We start from the raw sequence: 26367 nt of genomic DNA on the forward strand, positions 1-26367 counted from the left end.
GCCCTGTGACGACTGCCGCCGACAACGTAGCCGTCGGTCTCAACGAGGATTACAAGGGGAAGGGAAAAATATTTTTAATAAACGCCCCCGTTGAAATAACATAAAAAGGCTTACGAGTGCTCGTTAATTTTCAGCAATTGTACTTGCACACAACGTTAACACCGTTCTGACGACGCGCAACACTTCGGTCGGAATGCATTTATATCTGTGCGCTTCAAATATTCTCTCTTTTGGTTGTTTAAAAGCCTCTTGCATTGTTGGAAATAGCCCACAAGCCGAACGTGTGCTTGGTCCTGGCACCGTGCGTTTGGTGCATGGTACCAATGTGTGTGAGCGGGGCCGTTGGTGGGTAGCGTTGTTGGGTGAGTGGCGGAGAGGTGTTAGGAGATGGGTAAGAGGCTTTGAATGCTGGAGAGTGCATGAGAGGGGAAAAGTATGTGGATGGTTTGGATAAAACACCTTAACGGTTTACCTTCGTTTTCACTTTGCAAACAACCGAACGAGGCGACTCGCCTTTTTTGTGTGCAACAATCAGGAGATTTGCGAACAGAACCGTGGGGGTGGAACGGGAGAGCGAAAGAGATGCCCAGCTTTGAGACCAGGTCATTGGAGGCGTTCTGTGCGTGTGGTTGTTGGGACCGCGTAAATTAAGGACGAACGTCCAGGTAAACATCGAGGCCAGGCGAGTACCGAACACAGGTACAAGGAGGCGGTCGGCGCCGAGTCGTGCGAAAGAAACGGGTACGAAAAGGAACCGTGAAACGGTGAGTAAATTAGAAAACACGTGGCACAGTGGGCATTACGATCAGGTGATCTTGAATACTTAATTGTGAAAATTTGTGTCCGAGAGAGTCTCACCGAGTTGAGACTTTTTCAGGATGGTCCTACATTGGAATGTTTGGCCGATTCATTTTAAATACCGTGGCACGTTACCTTTTGTGGGAATAAATCGTTGTTGAAGAAAGCACTCACTGGTGCCGGGGGGGGGGGGAATGGGTTAATACTCAAAGGTATGCACGGAGGTCTTCACAAACCCCACTTGCTGTCCTGCTATCAGACCACCTTACAGCCTCACCGGGTTTGGTTAGTTTCACATCTTTACGAGATCCACCTACCCTCGCCTCCCCATGTGCTGGATTGGAGGCATACCGCTGCCGCCACCACTGCCACCACCGCCACTCCCAGACAAAAGTGCCACGGTCATCGACGCGGTGAAGATTAAAAAAATATATACAAATTGAAATTTTTACCGAGTATTTGTAGGCAACTAATAGCAGCCCATAGAGAGAGGTATTCTGAATGTGGTGTGCCATGTGCGTAAATATTTTACTGGGTCACTAACCCAGCTGCTATTAAGCTCCGGTGGTGGCACCACGATACGGCTACAGGATCCGTCTTGTTGCCGGTTCGGTTGGGGAGGTCCCCCCGTGTCTTCGTCCTCACCGCTCGCTCCGTCACATCGAAGCCGCCGCCGTCACAGCCCCGGCCTTCGCGTCGCGGTAAAGATCGCGGTAAACGCGCCCCATCTCCTGGTGGAGCGAGGCGCGGTGAGGCTCCGCAGCTCGCAGCGAATTGGCACGCGACCGCCACAGCTCGAGCCACTCGGCGCCATCGCACCCGGTGGCGGACGCGGCCTTCGCCTCCGACGAGTCGGCACCACCGCTGAAGATGACGACGATGGGAAAAGGGCAGTTAGGAGAGAGCAGTGAGCACCGGGAGAGAGGGGAATGTGGCAGGGAGAGGAGTGAGTGAGGCAGGGAGAGAGGAGAATGAGGCTGGGAGTGAAAGAGTGAGGCAGGGCGAGGAGTGTGGCAGGGAGAGAGTAGTGAGGGAGAGAGAGACAGGAATGAGGCAAGGAGTGAGGCAGGAAGAGAGGAGTGAGGCAGGGAGAGAGAGTAGTGAGGCAGAGGAGTGAGGCAGAGAGAGAGAGAAGTAAGGCAGAGAGAGAGAAGTAAGGCAGGGAGAGAGGAGTGAGGCAGGGAGAGAGAGAGTAGTGAGGGAGAGGAGTGAGGCAGGGAGAGAAGTAAGGCAGGGAGAGAGGAGTGAGGCAGGGAGAGAGGAATGAGGCGAGGAGTGAGGCAGGGAGAGAGAGTAGTGAGGCAGAGGAGTGAGGCAGAGAGAGAGAAGTAAGGCAGGGAGAGAGTAGTGAGGCAGGGAGAGAGAGTAGTGAGGCAGAGTAGTGAGGCAGGGAGAGGAGTAAGGCAGGGAGAGAGGAGTGAGAGAGAGAGGAGTGAGAATATGAGATCGGGTGTATTCTGGGTGATTTGGTCAATAAACCTATCGGACAAAATATATGGAATTTTAACACGGGCACTGAGCCAGACAGCAGTGCCGTTGATAAATGTCCGAATTCGGGCCCCAGTCGTGGGTGACAACACAACAAGAGGAAACATAAAACGTCACCTGCTGCTTCTTGCAAGCGAGAGTCTGTGGAGTGCCCTCTCAGCTGATCCCACGGAATGGCTCTTCTCCCCCACCTCGTCATCCTCTCCACCAGAGCCCTTTCAATAGGAAACATACGAAATACTATTAGCACCCTTGCAAAATTCAAAGTCACAGAGTGTCTCCAATAAAAAAAAACGAGCTTGGGGTGGTGGCCCTTAAGCCAGTGGTGGAAAATCCCCATCCACATGACGAGGATCAGTCCGTGGTCATAATAGCAGACCAGGGTCAGTACCTGGTACGAACCCGATGACCCGAGTTCCATTCCTGCTCACGACCAACACCAGTGACTATTATCTGAACCAGTCCTGGGCCTCCCCTAGGTCGACTCAGCCTTAAATGAGTACCTGCTGCAATGTGCAAACATTGCCCCTGGGGAGACAAAGGTGGCCGGGCGTGGTGTTGGCCACCCAACCCCCTCGTGTGCAGTGCTGGTTTTTCATAAGTGCTCGCTAACATTACTTGCCCCAAGTCCGATTAGCACCTCCAATCATTACGGTTGGCTACGTACGGTGCAACAGAAGTTCAACATGCACGCGTGCAACAGTCGGTAAGGCTATATGGGGGATATTTGTAACAGCGGTCCTTGAAGGTCCAAGTGTCGACTGTGCAACAGCTGCAAAGATCTGGCAAAAGAGAGCTGTGGCGAGGTGTTGTGACATCAAAGGCAGTGGTGGCCTTGACGTAAAAGTTAGTGGTGGGGCACAAAGGGGAATGAGTCGCAAGGTTTTACATTGTTCTTGTCACTTGCAAAGAAAAGTAACGCGCAAAGAAATTTCGCCGTTCATGGTCGAAGGGTGCGTTACCCACGTCACGAATGACAAAGGTCTGGTTTTGAGTCGAAATACGTTCTTTTGAACAGGATGTTGTGCAGCTCATATTTCTTTGGAGAGCCTTACGGTTAACATCTTTCCCAATGAAAGTGGGACGCTCGTAATCAGAATCTTTATTTATAGTGGAGGAATATGATGAGCTCACACAGCTCTTTTCCACAGATGTCCATAATGGCCATGTCAAAAGCTCTGAGCCAGTACTGCTAATATTCTGGGTTTGATTCTGGGTCTCAAGTCTTTCAGAAACCAGCATTATCTAGCAGCATTTTACCAATGGTGGTCCATTGGATATACTATGCCCCAACACAGGAATGTGTCATTTCATCTACTGGATTGAAGGTGAGTGTACCCACCCCCTATAGCTCATTTCAGTGGTAATACTCGTTAATCCTATATAATAATAATAATAGTTTAGACTTGTAACATGGCATTACTTGGATACATATGTAGGATGGACAACAACATGAAAATTAAAAGTGTGTTGTTTAGAAAAATGTAAGAAACCAGAAAGAGAGGAAAACCTAAGAAAGAATGGCTTACTCTTTGGTTATTTCGGTAAAGTCACGTAGTTAGAAATAAAATAAAACAAATCACGAAGTTCCGCTTGTGTTGCGATCAAAACGTAGCGATTTATTAATTTTATTCCTAACTACGTGACTCTACCGAAAGAACCAAAGAGTATGGATTCCTGCAGTCAAGAAGGCTTCAAATAAAAAAAAGAATGGCTTGATCTGATGACATCGGAATAGGTTGGTGCCAGAGAGATGTTGCACTGCTTGAGCATATTGGCATGAGACAGAGGAAAGTGGCAACATGACGAAATGTGCAGTGGACACCTACGGGGCTATCTGCCACCCATGGATCGTGATGATGATGATGAACATGCCAGTCAGTATTCGCTCACCCTCGGCTGAGAGAATGACTCGGGAGCATCAGGGGGAACCACAGACAAGAGGGGCAATGCAGCAGCCAGGCACCAACAAACTGCCAGAGGTCTGCTGCTGCCACTTAGATGTTTTCCACCAATTAATGAGCATGAAAACATAAGAATCAGTTTTACCCTCTCTGGCAATAAAACAGCTGTTAAGACGTTCAAACACCAAATAAATACCTTTTTTTAAAGGAATTAAGTCTGCATTAACCACACGTACCCGTGGTGAAACATGCAAAACAAACATGCTCTGATAATACACGCACTGGCCTGGAATACACCAGAGACAGCCTTTTTTATGGCCTTGTCTAACCGGTGTTAGACCAGAGAATGGCAAAAGGCAAACAGTACAAAGATAATGCAAGTGTCCGAGCAAATATTAAAATAACAAAAAAACGTTTCATACGTAGGCTTTCGCGACCAATATAGGGTTTTTTTGGGTTAGGTCACGTAAATATCAATGTGTCGGTAAACCCGCCACCACCCGATACAGAGAATTAGTAAGGTTTGTCACGTAAACACAACATGCCAATTCGTTACGAGTTCAGCACCATTGGTGTGTTGGAGAGCAATCCGAGTACGATGTTTCGCCAATAACTGATGAAGCTAGTTGTGATTACTGGCGAAACGTCGTACTCAGATTGTAAATGCTGTGGATTTGCTCTCCAACACACCAGTGTGCTATACGAGTAACGAATTGTCATGTTCTGTTCACGTGACAAACCTGACTAATTGACTGTCGGGTGGTGGCGGGTTTAACGACACATTTTTATATTTACATGATCTAACTAAAAAAAAACTACGTTATGGGAAAAACTTTTCCTATGCACGTTGAACGTAAACTATTCGCAACATCTTTGTGATCCACCAACCCTAAAACTGAAGGAACACGTGGGAAGGTGATGGGGACAATGGGAAGGGAGAGGTGTGTGCTGGTGGTGGCGGTGGTGGAGGGAGGGAGGGAGGGACTCACGTAGTGCAGTGTGCGGCGAGCCCTGTTGGATTTCAGCAGCCCCTTCACACGCTTGTGCACGAGCTCCCACGAATCGATGCTCCACGAGGGATCGCAAAGGCAGCTGGGGAGGCGTGAACAGAGGGAGGGACAAAGACAAAGATCCCCCATACATCCTTAAAAGACTGTTGGGGCAAGTGCTGCTAGCGAGCACCCATGACGGCCGGGACGGCACACGAGGGGGTGGGTGGCCAGCACCACGCCCGACCGCCTTTGTCTCCCTCGGGGCGATGTTTACGCATCGCGCCAGGTACTCATTTGAGGCTGAGTCGACCTAGGGGAGGCTGAGGAACGGCTCAGATAATCGTCTTAAAGCTTAAGACTTAAAGCTTCAAAGCAATCGCCAAATAAATCATTGTAGTTGTGGGGATCATGGGAATGAGGCACAACAATGATAGGTGGAGGGAAGGTTGGTGTGGCAAGACCAGAGGATAGTGCCATTGAGGAATTAATTATTGATAGCAAGACAACTTGAGTTGTACCAAATGAGGGCGTCTGGTTAAACGGAGACGTATTGTAGGTGTTGCCCCATGATGAACTTTGTTAACTTTGCTCGGTGTCTGTTAGCAAAACATTACCAATCGATCAATCGATCTGCATTTTATGTGCCAAAATCGCCCTCAATAAAGTGGGCGTCGGTGAGCGTTACAGCAGGACGGTGGGGGGGGGCGTAGAGCTAATAGGGATGAAAAAATAAAACCGTCACGACCTCAGCGGCGAACGCCGACCGGGTAAATTGCAATCGTGCGCAAAATAAAGTGCAACCGCACGCAACGAATATCACGAGAAAAGTAGGTAGTAAATAAAAATACTATTCTCCCCCTTCTTCAACTTTTTTTTTATTTAATGGCAAGGCAAGTCGGAACAGACGCGTCCTGCGCAGACCACGGGATTGAGCGCGCTCGCTCGACGCGTTTCGGACGGACGTCCCATTAATGATTGACAGGTGCATGAGAAAGCCATAGAAATGCTCTGTACAGGGGTCAAGAGTGAGGAGGATGGGTGGTTTAAACTAAACTTATTTCTTGTTAACAAGTAAAGCTCACTGGGCTATGTTACTCTCTTTCAGAAGCGACCTGGCTATCACAAATGATGGCTCAACGAAGTGGCTTATCGCGTGGAAATGTATAGCAGCCAACCACTCTAAACGCAAGTCGACTCTAAATGTGGAGGGAAAAACCGGAGGAGCGGGAGAAAAATCCACGCAACCACGGAGAGCGAACACGCAAACTCCAAATAATACACCAGTCGTCAGCGTTGGGATCGAACCCACGCCCTCCTGTATACCAGGCGAGGCAGTTAACATCTCGCCACCAGATTTCTCGTATGTGTGTTGAACTTCTTTCACACCGTACTTAGACAACCTTGCTAATCGGAGATCGGGGGGGGGGGGGGGCGGGACAACAAACTAAACACAAAGTCACGTGAGTTGATGGTCCAAGCCCGGTGAAACAATACAAACAACACATCGACATTTGCAATTAGCTCCTGAACATATTGCCATTAACAAGCACAGAACATCTGTTAACATACTTGATTCAGACTCATCCAGCTCTTAAGTCAAAGTCGATACATATATCAGATGACTGACAGGCACTGGACCACGTGCCAAGGGGACATCGACCGCATGGATGGACATTGCCGAGAGGAAAGGTGCTCTATAAACGTACAAGATAAGAAATTTGATTTGAGACCACTGCAAGTGACTCCTGAAGTAGCTCTGCAGTGTCAACTTCTGCTGTGTAAATCTGGTCCCACGCCGACACAGGGCGACGGCGCGCTCAATCAGAGACGTTGTGGAAGCACTTCTCGGGATTTTAAGACGCGGGTTCAAGAACAGGGCTGAAATATCGTCACGTTGAAAAAAAGACACTGCGAGTGCGCTCTTAAGAGTCAGACAATTCTTTCCCACCCCCCCCCCTGCTCCCCCTCTCCTTTTCAGACGCACATCCTCTCCCCTCTGTGATGCTCCCTACCGACTGGGCCGGCGGGCCCCCTCCTACCCTTAGGCTACCCTCCCGCCCCCACTCCCCGCGTCCCCCCCCCTCCCCCCCCCGCACCTATCAGATGGTGCAGCTGCATTGGGAGTATCCCGATCGAGTCTCGCGATGCGCTGTAGCGGGGCCTGCGTTTTGTTTCAATAGCAAAACGAAAAAACAGAGAAAAACAGAGTCAGAAAATCCTTCGAGCCGTTCGTTGGCTACAAAAATGCGCAACGTCAGCGCGTGGGCTCAACGATGCTCAGAGAGCCGTTGTTTCGCACCCCAACCTCATCCGTGGAATCCTTTCGTCAGTGGAAGACTACGGGTTTTCAGCTTCCACTTTTTTTGAGAGGATTTAAATTCTTTGAACTTCTTCTGTGATGACCGAAAATGCCGATCCCGGAACTTAATGCCTCCTGCTCCAGTTGGCGCATCTACTTATAGAGTGGTGGTGCAGCGGTTAGCGCAATTCACTACGATCCTGGTGACGCACGTCCAATTCCCAAGCACAGAAGGACTTCTGTGGCAAGCGCTAACGTGAACCTGTCGTGGTGGTCCTCCCCTAGGTCCGCTCGGCCGTCAATACGCGGTGCGGCTTGTCAGCACGAGAGAGACAAAGGTGTTGTGACAAGTTGGTGATCCCACCAACCCTCATGTGCTGTGCTGGTCTTAATAGGTGCTCCGCTAACTGCACTTGCCAACAGCGAACGAATAGGAATTTGCCCTCTACTAAGCAAACGTGAATAGTGCTCAGTGTGAAACGGAGGCTCTTTTTCTCCAGCTCAGGACATTTGAGAATTATTGCCTATTTGCAAGGTGACACTTGGGTAAACCTATGGAGTGATGTGGATCTTGACGACGACGACGTTGATGATGCCGTTCACGATGACCCGAGTGTTGATGCAATTACTTCCCGATACCGAGTGTTTCTCAGTCAGCCTAGGTCAGGGGTCAGCAACCTGCGGCTCCGGAACCGCATGCGGCTCTTTACGGATTGCTTTGTGGCGTACTGCTTCTACCGTATGTACAGTATTCACGTGCATTGCGGCTCTTGAAATATTGAGTTTTGCACCGAATTCGAAAAAAAAATTGATCTTATTTTGTTGCCGACCCCCTGACCTAAGTCTATCTCCATATATATAAAAGGCAAAGTTGTGATTATGTGTGTCTGTTCAAAATGTTTAGCGTACTTCCCAACAAACTTGAAATTTGCCATGTGGGTACTTTCCAGACTGTACACCATGCAAAAATTCTTAAAATACACTTTCTTGGTGGGGGGGGGGGGAGCTCAATAATGCATATATTTATTGCACGGCAAGTGAGCTGTGACGTCAAATCTGTCACGTGACCCGCGCATGTGGAAGCGCAACGCATTGTAGTGTAGCGGTTAGCGCGCTGCGCTACGAACCCGGCAACCCGAGTTCGATTCCCGCTCATGGCAACCACCGGTCACGATTATTTGAACCGGTCCTGGGCCTCCCCTAGGTCGACTCAGCCTCGAACGAGTAACTGGTGTGGTGTGTGAACATCGCCACTGGGGAGACAAAGGCGGCCAGGCGTGGTGCCGTCACCCGCCCCCTCGTATATAATAAAAAAAAACCCATTGCTGTGATGAAGTTCAACATCCCTGCCACTAGATGGCGCTATTGAGATCGGCTCCAGAGGGTCATTTTTGGCCTCCTCTTCCACGCCGGCCAGACGTTTCGGAAGAGGCGGGAGTACCCACACTTTACCCCACCACACGCGACCTGCCGACTGACCGTGGTGGCGAACCCATTCATACCGGTGGGTGGACAGAGGTGGAACTTAAAACCAACTTGCCCCATTGATTCAACGGCAGCCTGGGAGATCAAAACCCGGCGATCTCTGGATTGCAATTGCAAGCGTGCTGAGCGTTACACCGCTGTGACAGCAACATCCCATTCCCGTGAGCGAATACGAAAAATGTTCAGTACCTCCATTTAGCACCTCCGACTAGCACCGTTCGCTACGTACGGGATGAAAGAAGTTCAACATACACACATACGGTACAAAAAACTATGAGCCACGGGGCTTCTGTGGCATCCATTGTACATCTGCCGCTGAACAACGACGACCGGGCGAGTACGGACGCTGCCCACCTGCTGTCCGCCGTGTGGGGATCGCGGTGTCCCCGCGGCGTTCGGAGGGAACCCCCCCGCGCCTCGCCACCGCCGCCGCCGCCCTCCTCCTGCCCCCGTTCTCTTGTCGGGGTCCGGCCCCACGAGACCCTCGCGGCCGCCTCCGGACGGCGCCGCCGGCCCTCACTCTGCACGCGCGGGAAGCGTCACGTCACGGACCCGTCTTCCAGCACGTAGGGACGATCGGCCCGGTGTCCATCCAGATTAAACTAAAACTTTACACTTTTTCTGAAGCGACCTGGCCACAAATAGCTCAACTCAGAACTATATATTATTATTATTATTATTTTTTACCACCAGGTAAGGCCCACTGAGCTATATAGCTCTTTTTGTAAAGTGACCTGGCCGCAAATGAGAGCTCAACGAAGTGGCTTATCATCACGTGGAAATTTATAGCAGCCCAATACTCTTAAATGAACGTCGATTCTGAATGTGGAGGAAAAACCGGAGGACCCAGAGAAAAATCCACACGACCACGGGGAGGGCATGCAAACTCAAAATATACAGGGTTGGGATTGAACCCACAAACTGCTGTGTACCAGGCGAGGGAGTTAACATCTCCTAGCCACCGTGGTGCTATATGCAGGCCTCCTCACTGTGTTGGTCATGGGGGTTAACGGTGCTCCATCCGCACACAGACCATGGCAGCAGCAGACGCTTGACGATGATTACGATGTACAAATGGAAAATTATGATCTCTTCCGGCAGTGTGCGGCGATTGTGGTCGCCACCCAGAGCAGAACAATGGAAGGTATAATGACGACTCAATGGCCCGATTCACAAACAAGAAGAAAGCACCATCGCCGCGATGCACCACTCCGTTACTCCCTGGTGCAATCATCTGGCTCCTTAACCACCTCAATGTAACATTTTAACTTTTGCTGCACTTGCAAATCCCCCCTGCCCTCTCACCCAAACAAATCACATCACTGGCTACACGCCCCTGTTGTTTTGCGCGATCCGCGCGTTTTATAACTCTCCAAGTTCGGAAAAAGCTCACGGAAGCGGCTGGGCAGAGCTCTTTGTCTATTCAAAGCGAGTGATAATGACAAATATACCATTTTACTTTAACCTGTACAGAACTCACTCCCTGTATGATGTACTTTGTTTGTTGCCCGCAATTTTTCGGCAATTAAAACACTGCCTTGCTCACACAGACACAAGAATGAAGAAGCTTAGGTAAAATAAAATAAATGAAAACTAAATTAAATCACGACGTTTCGGAGGCAACACAAGCTTCCGTCTTCAGGTGGAACAGACACAGCAAAATTAGCTGTATCAAGTGAACAGCTCTGGGACACACGAGCTTATATACAGGTTAAGGGGGGGGGGGGAGGAGCCAGGAAGGGACGTGGGTGGGGAGGGGGGGGCTAAGTTAAGCCGCCTTTTGTTCTTCTGCAGGGGGTTCTGGGGGAGGTGGTGGTACACTAGCATGTAAAACCACCTTTTGTTATGCTGCAGGGGGTTCTGGGGGAGGCGGTGGTGTACTTGCACGTAAAACCACCTTTTTTTATGCTGCAGGGGGTTCGGGGGTAGGGTGATGGCGTGCTGCACGAGAGCGAGTACAATCCTGGTAGAAACGGAAATGGCTGTATATTTATAAGCCAGCTAAAGTTTGACTTGGTTGATGACATCTTTCCAAAAGTTGCTCAATTTAAAACCATCCTCTCGGTTGAAGTTGCGTCTATGTTTGTATATCTGGATGGACAAATCTTTGGTAATAACCGGGAGGTTCGCATAGTACTTTGGTATCAGAGAAAATAATAACCAAAGAGTATGAATCCTTGCAGTCGCGAAAGCTTCAAATCTAGGAAGAAGAAGCTGTTGCTGTACATCAACACCAGCCGTACAGAGGAGAACGGCAGGTGGGTAAACGAGGAACCATCACCGTGACAGGAATTATCCTCCGCTCACGCTAGCCTTGGCTGGGAATCCAACTCGGTGGGCCGGGTTCACGGGGGCGGCAGCGCGCTAACCACTGAGCCACCGCTCCGCCGCACATGCAGCAGGGGTGACAAGGCTAACGGCACTGCAAGTAAGTGAGAGCCTACTTGCTGTGCTGCCCCCCCCCCCCCCCCCCCCGCAGAGAGAGCCTGCTCATTGGGAGGATTTCCGTTACCTGAGACGCGTCTCGACTCGGTCTGTAGCTGCCACGGAGGGAAGTGTCTGCAGCAGCAGAAGAGTGAACAAACAACGCGTTGCGACAAAAAATGAGCGACGAAACGTGTAGCGAAAAAAAAACGATTGGACCGACGATTCGCTTGCCGGGGAGGCTTTCACAACAACGGCGTCCAGTGAGCACGATTGACTTCGTCAGCAAATCCATCAAATTGAATTATCGCGCTCATGACACACGTGTAAAGTTAGGCAGATGTGAGAATGATTCACGATTTATGAAAACTATATTCGAATGCCGCTTTTAAGGCGAGCAGCACGAATGAGACGGAATAACGTATGTGTTGAACTTCTTTCGCACCGCACGTAGCCAACCGTGCTAATCAGAGGTGCGGGGGAAGGACAACAAACGAAACACAAAAATCTGTTCTAAAGAATTGAGATTTAAATCTAGATTTAAAAGTGCATAGCTTCAGTGGCTTCCGAATATAGGAAGAGCATTTCAGACAGCCGCAGAAGCACATCTGAAAGTACGTGATGCAGTGACCTTCTTTAAGAAGACGTTTTTGTTTAGGATCCTAAGGTTTTTTTTTGGACAATTGTGGGGTGCCACGGTGGTGAGATGTTAACTCCTTCTCCTGGTATGCAGGAGGTCATGGGTTTGCCTGTATATGTGGAGTTTGCATGTTATCCCTGTGGTCACGTGGATTTTTCTCCGGCTCCTCCGGTTTTTCCCTCCACATTTAGAATCAACATGCGTTTAGAGCATTTGGCTGCTATAAATTTCCACATGAGCCACTTTGTTGAGCAATCATTTGTCGCCAGGTCGCTTTTCAAAAATAGCTATATAGCTCAGTGGGCCTTACCTGGTGGTAAAAACAAAAAATAGTTCATAGTTCTTTGCACCAGTGGTTATCACTGGCCAATGTCGCCTCTTCGAGCCATGACATGTCCTGCCCCAAGCCCACTTACTTTTCTTAACAGTCGATAAGGCAGTCGATAAGGCAGTCGCTAACTTGCATTTGCTCTCTGATCCACGAGTCCCTCTCTCTGTCTCTCGGTGTAACTGCAAGCGTGCTCCTCTCCACGCTTGTTATACGTCGCAGTTTAACAGCGCTAAGCACAGGGCAAAGCTAAATAGATGCTAAGACAAGAGCGTTGGCAGCTATGTCTGGAGTTACAGATTCAAATGCCGTGATAATAACAATACTTAAATGGAAGATTACCACTTTAAGTAGTGTAATGTGTGAAATATCAAGCCTAAACATAAAAGATAAACAAATCACGTGAAGCAATCCCCCTCCTTAACCTCGTTCCGCTTCTCTCTCAAAGCCTCACCTCTTCTCTATTGCCTATTCTCCCGCACCCCCCCCCCTCAATTTCTCCCCCCCCTCCCCTTTCCTAACACCTCCTACTGACTCTCTGTGACACATTACTCATGCCTTGCACACACCCTTCATATAAATAATTGGCTTATACCTTTTTTATCAATTACGTTAAGCGCTTTGATCAAAGGCGCTGCACGAATATATAAAACAAAATAAGATTCCATACCGTCCAGGATTTGCGAGCGTGGGGAGTGGGAAGTTCGAAGCCTGTTTTCCACTGGGGGGGACTTTGGCGGAGTGGTTTTTGCCAAACCGTCCAAGTTTACCTGCGCGCAACAAGGGGGGTGTTTGCATCGTCAGGTGTCACTTTTTAACTAGGTTGCCCCGAGGTCAAAACCGATACGGCTGGAGATGGACATTCTTTAACGTGCAAGGTAAATACTCTCTTTTATCTCTCGGTTGTTCGTGAAAGATAACGTGTCGAGTGTGTGCAGATGTTCGAATGTTTGGAGCGCGATTTATTGCTGATGTCTGAAGCTTGTCTCCGACCGGTTACCTCGATGCAAAGTATACGACCGAGTGGAATTGCATGTTGCGAGCACAAAGCCAGATAGCGGGTCAACTTGACCTGTAACCCTCTCGAAGTGACAGAAGTGTAATAAACAACTTGTAACTTGGCTGAAAACACCTTAAAATAAAAACCCAATATAGCCGTACCCTCCTGAAAAAGGGTGCTTGGATTCAGTGTGGCTTTCCTGGATAAATTAAGAATGTATTATTATTGTTATAGCATGGCCTCTCCGCGCATGTGCAGTGGTTAGCACGCTGCACTACAAACCCGGCGACCCGAGTTCTACTCCCACTCACGGCCGATAAAAGCCTGCGAATATATATGAACCAGTCCTGGGCCTCCCCTAGGTCGAATCAGCCTCGAATTAATAGTTTGTGTGGTGTATAAACATCGCAAACTCGCAAACACAAAAGTGCCCGGGCGTGGTGCTGGTCACCTACCGCCTAGTGTAAGTATATTGAACTTCTTTCGCACCGTATGTAGCCAACCGTGCTAATCGGAGGTTTGCATGGTTGGCACGAGTTTAGCAATGTCGGTGTCGGCCTTCATAGGTGCTCGCTAACGGCAATTGTCCCATCGGTATGTGAAAGGCTATACGGGGGATCTTCGTCTTTGTCGCCGCCAAAGGTACTTGATGGCCCTAGTCACATCCCTCCTGCCGATCCAGAGCGCTTTGTCCCCGTTCGCGACTCACTCGCCGCACAACGAACGCGGGTGGGTCCCTGAGCGGCGACGTAAAGTGCCACGGCCCGAGGCCCAGGTGGGGCATCCTCTGACTTCCTCCTCCTCCTCCTCCTCCCCGTCCCGCCGCTCCTCTGCCGCCCGTTGGGCAGCTGCCGAAGCCGGCCGATCGCTCGCACATCCGCCGCTCGGTGTAGGGAGAAGGGCAGCGAGCTCGCCACGCCTCCGTGGGCTCGCGGTAACCGGGGCTCTGCACTCGCCGAGTCCCGGGATTCGGTGGCGCCGCTGGCGACGACGATGACGGTGGCGGTGGCGACGAGCGGCCCGTCGACCAGTCCTGTGCCTTTAAGGGGCGCCAGGTCAGCGTTAGACCAGGGATCGGCAACCAAAATCGCAAGAGCCATTTTTTTTCGAATTTGGGGAAAACCTCTCAATGTTGCGAGAGCCGCAATGCACGTGCATGCGAGGTGGTGGTCCTTAATAAATGACGTCACGAAGCAGTCCTTGAAGAGCCGCATGTGGTTCCGGAGCCGCAGGTTACCGGCCGCCGGGTTATAGTGATTGAAAGCTTGTAACTATTCTATTCGGAACTCTCTCACAGCTAGCAGTGTACCATTCCGTGTTCGCAATGGCTCCCGGAAGGTGATGCCACAGAACTACTTGTGGAGTCGCTTCACTTTGACTATGTCCATTTTAGTTGCACGTTTATATATGGCCTGCAAAACGGTGTTCATCACATGTCAAGCTCAAATGTTTAATTCTCGGAGATGGAATAGAAGCTGAATTAAGTGACAGATTAAGTTTAGCTTGTTTTTTTTTTCCCAGTCATTGGTGGCCAGGCCGATACCTTCAACTTGATGCACTGGAGTTTGACTACGGGCAGTGGCCGAAACTTGGGAGTTGAACCCAGAATCCCAGCGGTGTGTAGAGCGCACAGCCTTGTTGGGGACCACCAATTAAAAAGAGTGAAAGTTTGTGGCCTTATTATTTCAGACATCGGCAGGACAAAAAAAGATGCCTGTATACCAGCTTTGTCCTTGTTAGGAATCATCAGCACTACATTGCCTCCTGTTGCCTCGTGCATCGGGGGCTTTGTATTGTTAAGCCGTCCCTTGTCACGGTAAGGTTGCCAAGGTGTCGAGATGTTGACTACCTCGCCAGGTATACAGGATGTCGAGGGTTCGATCCTGACCCTGACACCTGCATATCTTTGGAATTTGCATGTTCTCCCCGTGGTGGCATGGATCCTTCTCTGGGACCTCCGGTTTTAACCTCCACATTTAGAAACGTGCGTTTAAGAGTATTTCACTGCTATCAATTTCCACATGAGCCACTTCGTTGAGCCATCATTTGTGGCCAGGTCGCTTCTGAAAAAGAGCTACGTAGCTCAGTGAGCCTCACCTGGTAAAATCTAAAAATGTAAATTTTGCCTCTTTTCGGTTGGTGATCTAGGACACGGCTGCTTGCATTGTGCTGGCAGTGGTGGCTATTGCTGCACGTGGCTGCCTGTAGTCCAGCAGCGAGGGTTGGTGGATTACCGCACACACAGATGATGTTGTAAAACTCCCTTCCAGTGGGCGTCGAGGAGGTGCCATACCCTGGCTCACCAGGAGAAGGCAGAACAGCGAGGGGACTAATCTCCCGTCTGTTTCTCTCTGTATGCGGATAGAGTGTTGCCCAAACTGCACACGTGGATTGTCACCGGGTGCTCCGGTTACCTTCCGTACGTGTAATAAACACCGCGTAACTTGGCTGAAAACATCCTGAAATAAAAACCCAGAGTAGCCGGACCCTCCTGCTTGGATTTAATATGGTTTTCCTTGATAAATTAGTAATTTATAATTATTGTTACAGCATGGCCTGAAAACAGGCCATGCTGTCAGAAGTGGGATACGAACCCACCCCCCTTCAACCTGAACGCAGCCATCCTAACTGGCACGGCATCACTTGAAGATTAGTTGAATACATTTTTCGCAATTGCTGCATATGGTTAATGCGATATATAAATTACCATTATTGATCCAGGTGAGAACACTCCCCCTATCACAGTTATTTTTGATGATTTTCTCATCATATTTTACAGAAAGCATTGGGGGTAGGATCAGAGTGCCGGCCGACCGTCTCGTTTTTGTGCCGCTCACCGCTGCCGAGCCCGTTTCCCTCTGTGTGCCGTCCCTGCCAGACTCCAGGACAAGAACGCGGGCAGAGAAGTCCAGCCTGGGAGAGAGGCGGCCCTGACGGACCCAAGGCAGGGAGAGATAAACGTGCGAGGGCGCGAGCGTAAGACGGCATGCAGCAAGTTGGCATGGTAGGGGGTACAGCTGGTGCATCTATCTCCCAGTCGTCGCAGTCAGCCAGCTCATGGCACCTGCTGGGTCTGTCCCGTGACCTCCCGTCAGCGAGCCTTCGACACTTCACGTGGCCTCAAAGTACACCTGGCCTGGCACAGGCGTCGTGGTGACATCACCGTCACTTAGTGGCGAATGGCGGGTATCGGTATATTGGCAGGTGTGTGGAGCAACAGAGTAGCGGTTAGCGCGCAGCGCTACAAACCCAGCGAGCCGAGTTCGATTCCCGCTCAGGGCCACCAATGCCAGTGACGATTATATCAACCGGTCCTGGCCCCTCTGATGTGGCGTGTAAAATCATCGCCACTGGGGAGAAAAAGGTGGTCGGGTGTGGTGCTGGCCACCCCCCCCCCCCGTGTGCCTTGTCAGCCTTCATAGGTGCTCGCTAAAAGCACTTGCCCCAATAGTCTGTTACAGCTATACGGGGGCTCTTTGCCTTTGTATGTATGTTGAACTTCTTTCGCACCGTACGTACCCAACCATGCGAATCAGAGGTGCGGGGGAAGGACAACAAACGAAACACATAAAGCAGTTCAAAAATGAGCGTCAGACGACATCACCCGTTATGATGTCGTCACCTTGGCCGGCAAGGTAAATACTTTGAGCGCTGGGTTTTCTGCCACCTGAACCTCCGATTAGCGCGGTTGGCTACGGACGGTGAAAAAAAAAGTTCAACGTACATACATACACCCTTTGAATTAATTGTTTTTATTCCCCCACCCCCTCCCCGAGGGCGAGTCTCCGTTGATCAACGCAAATCTATCCGAGACCCGTTTCTATCGTTTCATCATCACGAGCGTTGTCACACTTTTGTGTCTGATTATTTTGCAGACTTAGTTGTAAAGTGTTAATAATGTACACCTTACTCTTTGGTTCTATTCGGTAAAGTCACATTTTTACCTACGTGACTTTACCGAATAGAACCAAAGAGTATGGATCCTTGCAGTCACGAAAGCTTCAAATCTAGAAATGTACACCTTAATTTAATCTCATCTATCTCTCATGTCACATTCACATCACTCAAAAGTCTTCTCTCGTCTATAGCCCTTTCATCTGTACATCTTGTTCATCTCAATTTCTTCCCGTTAATCTGCATCTCTAGGTCTCCGCAAGCCACATCTCTTGGAGGGGGGGGGAGGGGGCAGGGGGGGAGGTTGACAGTAGTGCGGCGGGCCAGTCGAGGCCACCAGTTAAAGTGGACATCTGTGATAAAGAGCTTGATAGCTCATCGGATTCCTTCAGGATAAATATTCTGATTCTGAAGAACCCTGGAACTTGGAAGAGGGTCTTCCTATTGGCACACACGTGACTGCGTCTCACCGAGAAGTCTGTTGATCTGGTCATGAGCACCTCGCGGAGAGGCCCAGGTACGAGCAGCGACGACGCGGCCTCTGTGTACGTTGCCAGAGTCTCGCCGGCTACACAAGCACAAGTGCACACTATATGAGTAGGGCGCTGCGGTGGAGAAATGTTAACTGCCTCGCCTGGTATACAGGAGGTCGTGGGTTTGATCCCGACCCTGACGCCTGCTGCTGTATATTTGTAGTTTGTATGTCTCTCTCTTCCCGTGGTCGCGTTAATTTTTTTCCAGGTCCTCTGGTTTTTCCCTCCACGTTTAGAAACATGCGTTTACAGTATTTGGCTGCTAGAATTTTTCACGTGATAAGCCACTTCATTGGGCTATCATTTATGGTCAGATTGCTTCTCAAAAATAAGCTAAATAGCTCAGTGGGCTTTACCTGGCCAAATAAAAAATAATTTAATAGTTTTTAGTTCCCAGTGGAAACTAGAGGTCTCGCTCCGACAGCACAAACTGGGCTATAGTCCAGTCAAACAGGCCATCATGGGCAACGGCGATGATGCCTGCACCATCCGATAGCAAGACTGAAACACTGATGTGGCATCGTAAATGGAATAGATGGTAATAACAGTCATTTACCGCCCTGTGTCAATCCACTGCTGGATGAAAGCCTGTCCCAAGCGGTGTTCAATCGTGGGGGTTTGTTTGACCATACTTCACCACGCCGGCCAGTGCGGGTCGGCGAAGCGTCGGAGCCCAGGACCGGTTCTTCACTGGACGTCAGCCGTGACCGAGACTCTGGATAAATATCGCGGTGCGGTAACCACATTTCCCACCGTCCGACCATAACCGGAACGCAAGAGAAACCCCAAGAGCAGCCTTACCTGGGGGGCAAAGTTGAACCAGCTCAAACGTGATGTCCTCGGCTGGAAAGGGCGACAGGGCATGGGATCAGACTCAAAAGAAGAACAAAACAACAGGAATTGTAACTATTAATACATTTCTACAGCTTAAAATGGGTCTCCTGCCCTCAATCAAAAGTCAAATCGTCTCCCCGTTCAAGTGAACGAACAACAACTAATTCACAGCCACAACTTGCTTTTATGTTTATATTTGAAACTACAGATAGTACATACGGTCTGTTCCCCTATAACGCCGCATGTTGTTTTCATAATGCGAATTGGATATAACGCGATCGAGTGAACAGAACTACGTCGTGCGAGTGGGAATAAGTGGTCGTACGGTTGCCTTGACATAGCAGCACACAAAGCGGGATACTGCTGGATGCTTCTAGATGCTACCCACGTGTCTCAGTCTTTGTTCAGCCTGTGTACGCATCTCACGAGTTATCGCGGACTGTGGCTTATCCTATATTTACTATTTATTATAATGCGAATTTTCCATAACGCGATGTTCTTCAGGAATGCAACTACTGCGTTAGAGGAGAACAGACTATATATATATTTTTTCTCATTGTATAGAAATTTTACATTTAAGAGTATTAATGTGATGGTGCTATGAGTGTTCGATTTGTGCCAGAAAGGCACAACTTGTTTTTAGCAAAAAATTGAATTGACTTGACAGTGCAGCTCATCTCCAATGATTAGTGGAAATTCCACATTCCTATGGCAAGGGCCAGTCTCCACAAGGCACCCACGGTTGACTTGCCAAAAAAGACGCAATCAATGTATTGGCCGGAGAGACAGTGATCAGGTGCTGTGCCCACCCAACAACCGGCGACCTGAGCTTGCAAGCTGCAACTTAAGAACAAGCACCAACTTAATAACATAAACTAACCTACAGCCCTTTTGTGTGTCCACCAATAGTTTGAAGGTCTGCTCCGTGCCATGTCGGTTATTGGGATTTTTGACCACACCTTACCCCACTGGTCAGTACGGGCCCGTGAAGGAGGGGGCTGTAAAGTTGTATCTCGTGTAACGTGAAACACATTGAGTCCATCTGGTAACTTTAATGTGAACTAATGTAAAAACAAATCTGATGAAAACCGTGCAAAGTGAGGAATTACTGTTACCGAATCACATTTGCACTGTAAAATCAGCCAGCAGTCAACCCATGGCGGGGATGACCGCTGGCGGCCACGTATTGTACCATTCCGTGTACTGTATAATTCTGCATACTGTACCATTCCGCATCATGTATAGCACCGAATACTGTGCCATTCCACGTGATGTACCGTACCACGCACTGTATCATCCCACATACTGTATCGTACCGCATACTGTATTATTCTGCGTACTGTACCATACTGCGCACTTTTATCATTCCGCCTACTGTATTACTGTACCGCTCAGCCGCGCAGCTCAAGAAAGTAGTTCGTCGGTCGACCGCTCAGAAACCGCGTTGTAACGGTGCGCGTTCCGCATTGCTTGAAAAGTGTTCCCTCATAGGAGTAGCGTATTGTGGGAAACACGCGTTGCGTGAACACGCATTAAGCGAGGACTTACCCTGCGAGGTTAAAATGTTAAACTCTATTAGAGCCCCCAACACGGGTGGTCTTGTGGAGATTACAAACCTTCAAATACATCCGTGAGGTCTTCCAAGTCATCAACTCCTTCCAAGACCTGTGGCAATGTGAGAAAACAACAAGAATAAACACATTGTTAAAATTATTACTTTTTGACCTACATTACGGAAGCCCTCAACACTTGCATGAGTAAGCAAAGGAGCTCGTTTGTATTTGCTAAGAAGCGCAATTTAATTGAATCCGTCAGTCTTTGGGCCTTCTTTCAGATATTCGTACAGGCATGCACAGTAATTATACACATAAAAACACATAAACAGGCAAACATTCAAACAGTACTTAAACACTGTATAAACACATGCACAGGTACACACGCAATACTGGCACATAGAGTATCCCCTCATTATTCGTGAGGGATACGTTCCGGAGATTCTTGCAAATAGCAAACTTTGTGGATAATAATATTGACCTATGAAAACCTGTTTTTATGAATGACCTTAAATAAATACCTAAATAGGCTATTAAATACATGAAAATTATCTCATCACTTTCTTTCTCTCTCGATGCAGTCGTGTCGAGTTCCAGATGCAATTCGCGGATAGCCAAAAACGCGGAATTCGCGGATAGCCAAAATCGCGGATAGCAAGTTCGTGAATAACGAGTGAATACCATACATAGACACAAAAACATTATTGCGCAAGTGGTTGTCACATAATACCTTGCTGATCTCGTTAAGAAACATACACCATGATGTGAACTCCAGTCATCCTTGCAGCGGCCTTTGGCAAGCCATTGAATAAAGGCATTGACAGCATCATGCGCTTTCAGATGCGCTTCTGCGGCCGTTTGGAGAACTCTTCCTTTCGATATTAGGAAGCCACTGGAACTATGCACTGTTAAAACTAATTTCTTTAAAAACTGCTTTGTGTTAGTTTGCAGTCCTTCTCGATTTTCTGATTTTTTTTCGGATCGATAAAAATAGCTTGGCCACAAAGCTTACTTTTTACGCCTGCCGTTCAGTTTTTATATTTTTGCGAGTGGTGTTCCCCGCGTATAACGGGAGTTATACGCGGGGAACGGGACATCCGCCCAGGTTACTTCGAGGCCTCCTCCGCAGGTGATTAGCACGGTTGGCTACGTAAGGTGGGAAAGAAGTTCAACATACATACACACATCCCCATTTTTTCCTTTCCTTCCCCTCCCCTGCAAATGCGCTACTCCCGACTGCCATCCCTACAATGGCCGTGCTTCCAGCAGGCCCCCCTTTTTTAAGGGGCGTTTCGCCCCGAAACGTGACGCGTTCATGACCTGTGCTTCCCTCCCAGACGCTTTGTTTGTTGGGTTCTTGAACGATGAAAACAAATAATGACAAGGTGTCCTCTCGGCGCCTTCCCTTCTCACCTTGCGCACGTGCAGCGTCTGTCGGAAGAGCAGTGGGAAGCCGGGCTCGATGGCCCGGGTCTTGGCGTAGCATCCGAGCACGCAGACGCTCATGTAGACGCGCTCGCTCCCTCGGAGCACTGCGCCAGGGCATGTCACCTGTGCACGCGGGCAAGCCGCTGCTAGGTTAAGACGTTTTCCGAACAAGGAGATTCATGAATATGCACAGGTTTCCGAAACACTTTCCAACATGTGTCTGTCCTCGAAAGTATTTAAAAGCGATGATAAGAATTACGTCCCAAGTCGCACACTGAGATTGTGTCAGCCGGTGCACGAGGTTGAAATTGGTAAGTCAAATAATGATGCATGCATGAGGTGACCCCGTGGCTTAGAGGTCAGCGTAGAGCCTGCACCGTTACAATTCTGGGTTCAAATCCGGGCGGCCACCTTAGCTGGATTTTCAAGTGCCTTGAGCAGCAGCTGTTCTCAATCAGATGACCAACTACTGTATTAAACACACACATACACACGCAGCATGTGGAAGTGTAGTTTTCCCACTTAGTTTGGCTGAAGTCAAGCACAGATCATTCAATTGCCAGCCTGACTGCCATTCGACAGTCTGAGCTGAATGTACGAGAGAACGTTACACTCCCACCACGCTAATTTACTTTTGTCACTTTGGTGAACCCAGGTCACATCCCGAGTTCTCACCCGGTTAAGTAACAAAATAAACTTGCAACTCGAGCATCCGAACTGTGGAGTGTGTTCTCCTGCTACAGCGGTCGGGCCTGCACCAACACATCAACTGAAATCGCCGAGCTTGCATCGCGATGTTCCAAAAGACCAGACTAAAGACGACACCATACTCTTTGGTTCTATTGGGTAAAGTCACGTAGGTAAAAAATAAAATAACAAAAATCACGACGTTTCGGCCACAACACAAGCGGCCTTCATCAGGTGAAGGGACGAGACTGTCTGGAGGACAGCGCTGGAGTGGAAGAAGCCACGCTCAGATCACGACCTTTAAGCTGTGTGAGAAGAAACAAAGCGCCTTGACAAAGGAATTAGCATATAATTTAGCATTGAAATGGCTGAGTGATGCTAAATTATATGCTAATTCCTTTGTCAAGGCGCTTTGTTTCTTCTCACACAGCTTAAAGGTCGTGATCTGAGCGTGGCTTTTCTCACTCCAGCACTGTCCTCCAGACAGTCTCGTCCCTTCACCTGATGAAGGCCGCTTGTGTTGTGGCCGAAACGTCGTGATTTTTGTTATTTTATTTTTTACCTACGTGACTTTACCCAATAGAACCAAAGAGTATGGATCCTTGCAATCACGAAAGCTTTAAATCTAGAAAAGACGACACCGTTCTCACGTCATGGTGACTCGTGGTGCAGTTTGGTGAAACGTGGCCAAATTACTCGAGTGATTTTTGTTTGTTTTTTACGAGAAAGCAGGTTCGGTACTGAATATTTTGCTCCATCGCATTTATTCAAGTTCAATTTCGAAGCTGATTTTGTTTAAGGGGGGGTGAGAATTCTCGAGACCAGGATGAGTCTCGTTTGCAATTGCAACACGGAGTCACAGGCGTGACCTTTACAGGGTTATGGATGGATGTTTAGTCTTACCGTAATTGGTTGCAATGCGTTCATAATTTTGCGGGAATGTTTTTGCCACGTTAAACCATTTTACAATGCGCTTGCGAGATGTGATCCGCGAACAAACGCAAACATTTTAAATGGTATTTTATTGAACGTGCGCCCTCTGTTGTGCAACGGTAAAACAAATGCCAGGACTTTATCTGCATAATTATCCCAGTACGGGGTGACCAATTTTGCATTAATCTTTGTTAATGTACCACAGCATGGACCAAAACCCACACGGCGGATTGATTATAGCTCTACAATTGGGTCGGTACTCGAAAAGCACGTTTAAAGTTAATTATTTATATTGCTGTTTTGTTTTTTTAGGAAAGAGACACGCGTTCGTAATTATGATGTGTACAATGTACGGCACGTAAGACTACATCCACATTAAACCCAGAGTGAAACTGTGGTAGCTGTCACATGCGCGACATGAAAGACGCTGCATTGATTCGAGTTATGGTCGTGATGTATAAACATTGTAACGGGTGGTCCAAATGTCCCGTGACCCCCATTCAATTATCTTAAAACGTACACCCCCCCCCCCCCCTTTCAGAGTAAGGTTTATTTAAAGCAGACGTGAATATCGCCAACGAAACAACATTGTTCACGGTCAATCGAGGGAGACTGTCACCAGACATCTGGAACATTAAATATATCGAATCGCAGTCCGTTACTGTACCAGGCGACCCCACCGCACCTGCGACCGATTGTACACTGACACTTAAACATAGTCGCCACGTGGCCAAAAGGTCTCACTTATTGCGTCTAGAGTCAACGTAAGTGTCACGTACACTCACGGTATGATGGTACAGTACTCACGGTATGATGGTACAGTACTCACGGTATGATGGTACAGTACTCACGGTATGATGGTACAGTACTCACGGCATGATGGTACAGTACTCACGGCGTGATGGTACAGTACTCAGGGTATGATGGTACAGTACTCACGGTATGATGGTACAGTACTCACGGTATGATGGTACAGTACTCAGTGTGACGGTACAGTACTCACGGTATGATGGTACAGTACTCACGGTATGATGGTACGGTACTCACGGTGTGATGGTACAGTACTGACGGTGTGACGGCACAGTACTCACGGTATTATGGTACAGTACTCACAGTGTGACGGTACAGTACTCACGGTATGACAGTACAGTACTCACGGTGTGACGGTACAGTACTCACGGTGTGACGGTACAGTACTCACGACGTGACGGTACAGTACTCAAGGTATGATGGTACAGTACTCACAGTGTGACGGTACAGTACTCATGGTATGATGGTACAGTACTCACGGTGTGATGGTACAGTACTCACGGTATGATGGTACAGTACTCACAGTGTGACGGTACAGTACTCATGATATGATGGTACATTACTCACGGTATGATGGTACAGTACTCACGGTATGGTGGTACAGTACTCACGGTGTGATGGTACAGTACTCACGGTATGATGGTACAGTACTCACGGTATGATGGTACAGTACTCACGGTGTGATGGTACAGTACTCACGGCATGGACGGTCACGTCCACAGACACCTTCAGAGGAGTCTTCCGCGGCATCTCGTCTCCTGTAACAACACCAACAACCTCCAACAACAACAACCACAAACCACCACCACCAACAATAACACCAACAACCACCACCAACAACAACCACAAACCACCACCACCAACGATAACACCAACAAACACCAACAACCACAAACCACCACCAACAACCTCCAACAACAACAACAACCACAAACCACCACCAACAATAACATCAACAACCACCACCAACAACAACCACAACCCACCACCACCAACGATAACACCAACAACCACCACCAACAACCACAAACTACCACCAACAATAACACCAACAACCACCACCAACAACAACCACAAACCACCACCACCAACAATAACACCAACAACAACCACCAACAACAACCACTAACAACAACCACAAACCCAATAACACCAACCACCACCACCAACAACACCAACAACCACCACCAACAACAACCACAAACCACCACCACCAACGATAACACCAACAACCTCCACCAACAACAACCACAAACCACCAACAATAACACCAACAACCTCCACCAACAACCACAAACCACCACCAACAATAACACCAACAACCACCACCAACTACCAACAACAACCACCAACAATACGACCACCAACAACTACCAACAACCACCAACAATACGACCACCAACAACCACCACCAACTACCAACAACAACAATCACCAACGAGCACCTATCAATATTTAAAAGATAATAAACACCCCCCACCTCCCCCACCCGTACACAGGCCGCCACACACTGTGGTGGGCAGGCACGTGACGTTAGCGAGTGCCACCGACTGAAGACCGGCACTGTGTGGGTGTCGGCACCACCCAGCCCACGGCCGTCTTTGTCTCACCAGCGGCGATGTTACAGTGCGCGGCGAGCGAATTGCAACGGCACACGAAGGGACGTGGGAGAGACCAAAGCGTGCCGGACAAAAGCTCCCCTAACGACGGCGTTTAAAGCCTCGACAACGAAACGTTGAATCAACACAACAACGCTTGCAAACAGTAACCCCAAGCCACCCATGCAATTTCATCTTCACACAAACCCCACCCCCACCGCCTTGGCCAATATCCTTTAAACCGATGTATCCGCCGGACGTGATGCCGTCGAAAGCAATTTATTTAGTTATTTAGCTCGTTACGTAGCTTGCTTCCTCGATTCTAGGGAGCGCTGCACGAACAATAGGGTCCTGCACGAACAATAGGGTCCTGCACGAACAATAGGGTCCTGCACGAACAATAGGGTCCTGCACGAACAATAGGATCCCACTGCCCTATTGTTGTCGTCTGGCACGGCAATGTTGCGGTCAATTTGCACCGTGTGCGCGTGCGTGCGTTTGTGCGCGCGACCCTTTCAAGGGAAAACAGAGATATAATAATAGGCGACGTTTCGGGCAGCATACCATTCTTCATAGTACACGTACATGACAGAAAGGTTGGTTATACATTAGTGATGTCATTGTTCATTAATGACAACAGATTTGTCAATTACGTTGTGGCCCTGAACCAAAAAAAGGGAAATAGGTGACGTTTCGGGCAAGGATCCTTTCTTCATAGTACGTAAACGAAGGGGCTATT

At 48.8% G+C, this 26367-nt stretch overlaps 1 protein-coding gene across 6 annotated transcripts; it reads right to left on the reverse strand.

The window, feature by feature from the left end:
• Positions 1–59: 59 nt before the first annotated feature.
• SPATA6 (spermatogenesis associated 6) lies at positions 60–26064 on the reverse strand. Of its 6 annotated transcripts, none has more exons than XM_032966249.2 (14): positions 25641–26059; positions 24730–24788; positions 21586–21723; positions 20236–20284; positions 18587–18628; positions 17723–17820; positions 16196–16288; positions 14068–14397; positions 13029–13128; positions 11479–11525; positions 9321–9487; positions 5180–5282; positions 2404–2501; positions 60–1662 (listed from the first exon to the last, which is right to left on the reverse strand). In XM_032966249.2, exons 2-14 carry the CDS (start codon positions 24778–24780, stop codon positions 1455–1457), a joined length of 1524 nt encoding a protein of 507 aa, XP_032822140.2. In that variant the 5' UTR covers positions 24781–24788; positions 25641–26059; the 3' UTR covers positions 60–1454. The 6 variants fall into 6 exon arrangements, with proteins under 6 accessions (XP_032822140.2, XP_032822138.2, XP_075928032.1 ...); XM_032966247.2 differs by having other exon boundaries at positions 25511–26059; XM_076071917.1 differs by lacking the exon at positions 25641–26059 and adding an exon at positions 22012–22069 and having other exon boundaries at positions 24730–25504.
• Between the last annotated feature and the right edge of the window lie 303 nt (positions 26065–26367).

The sequence above is a fragment of the Petromyzon marinus genome, chromosome 35, assembly GCF_048934315.1.
Source record: "Petromyzon marinus isolate PM22_M1 ecotype Great Lakes invasive population chromosome 35, UKy_Petmar_22M1.pri1.0, whole genome shotgun sequence".
Classification (NCBI taxonomy): Eukaryota; Metazoa; Chordata; class Hyperoartia; order Petromyzontiformes; family Petromyzontidae; genus Petromyzon; species Petromyzon marinus.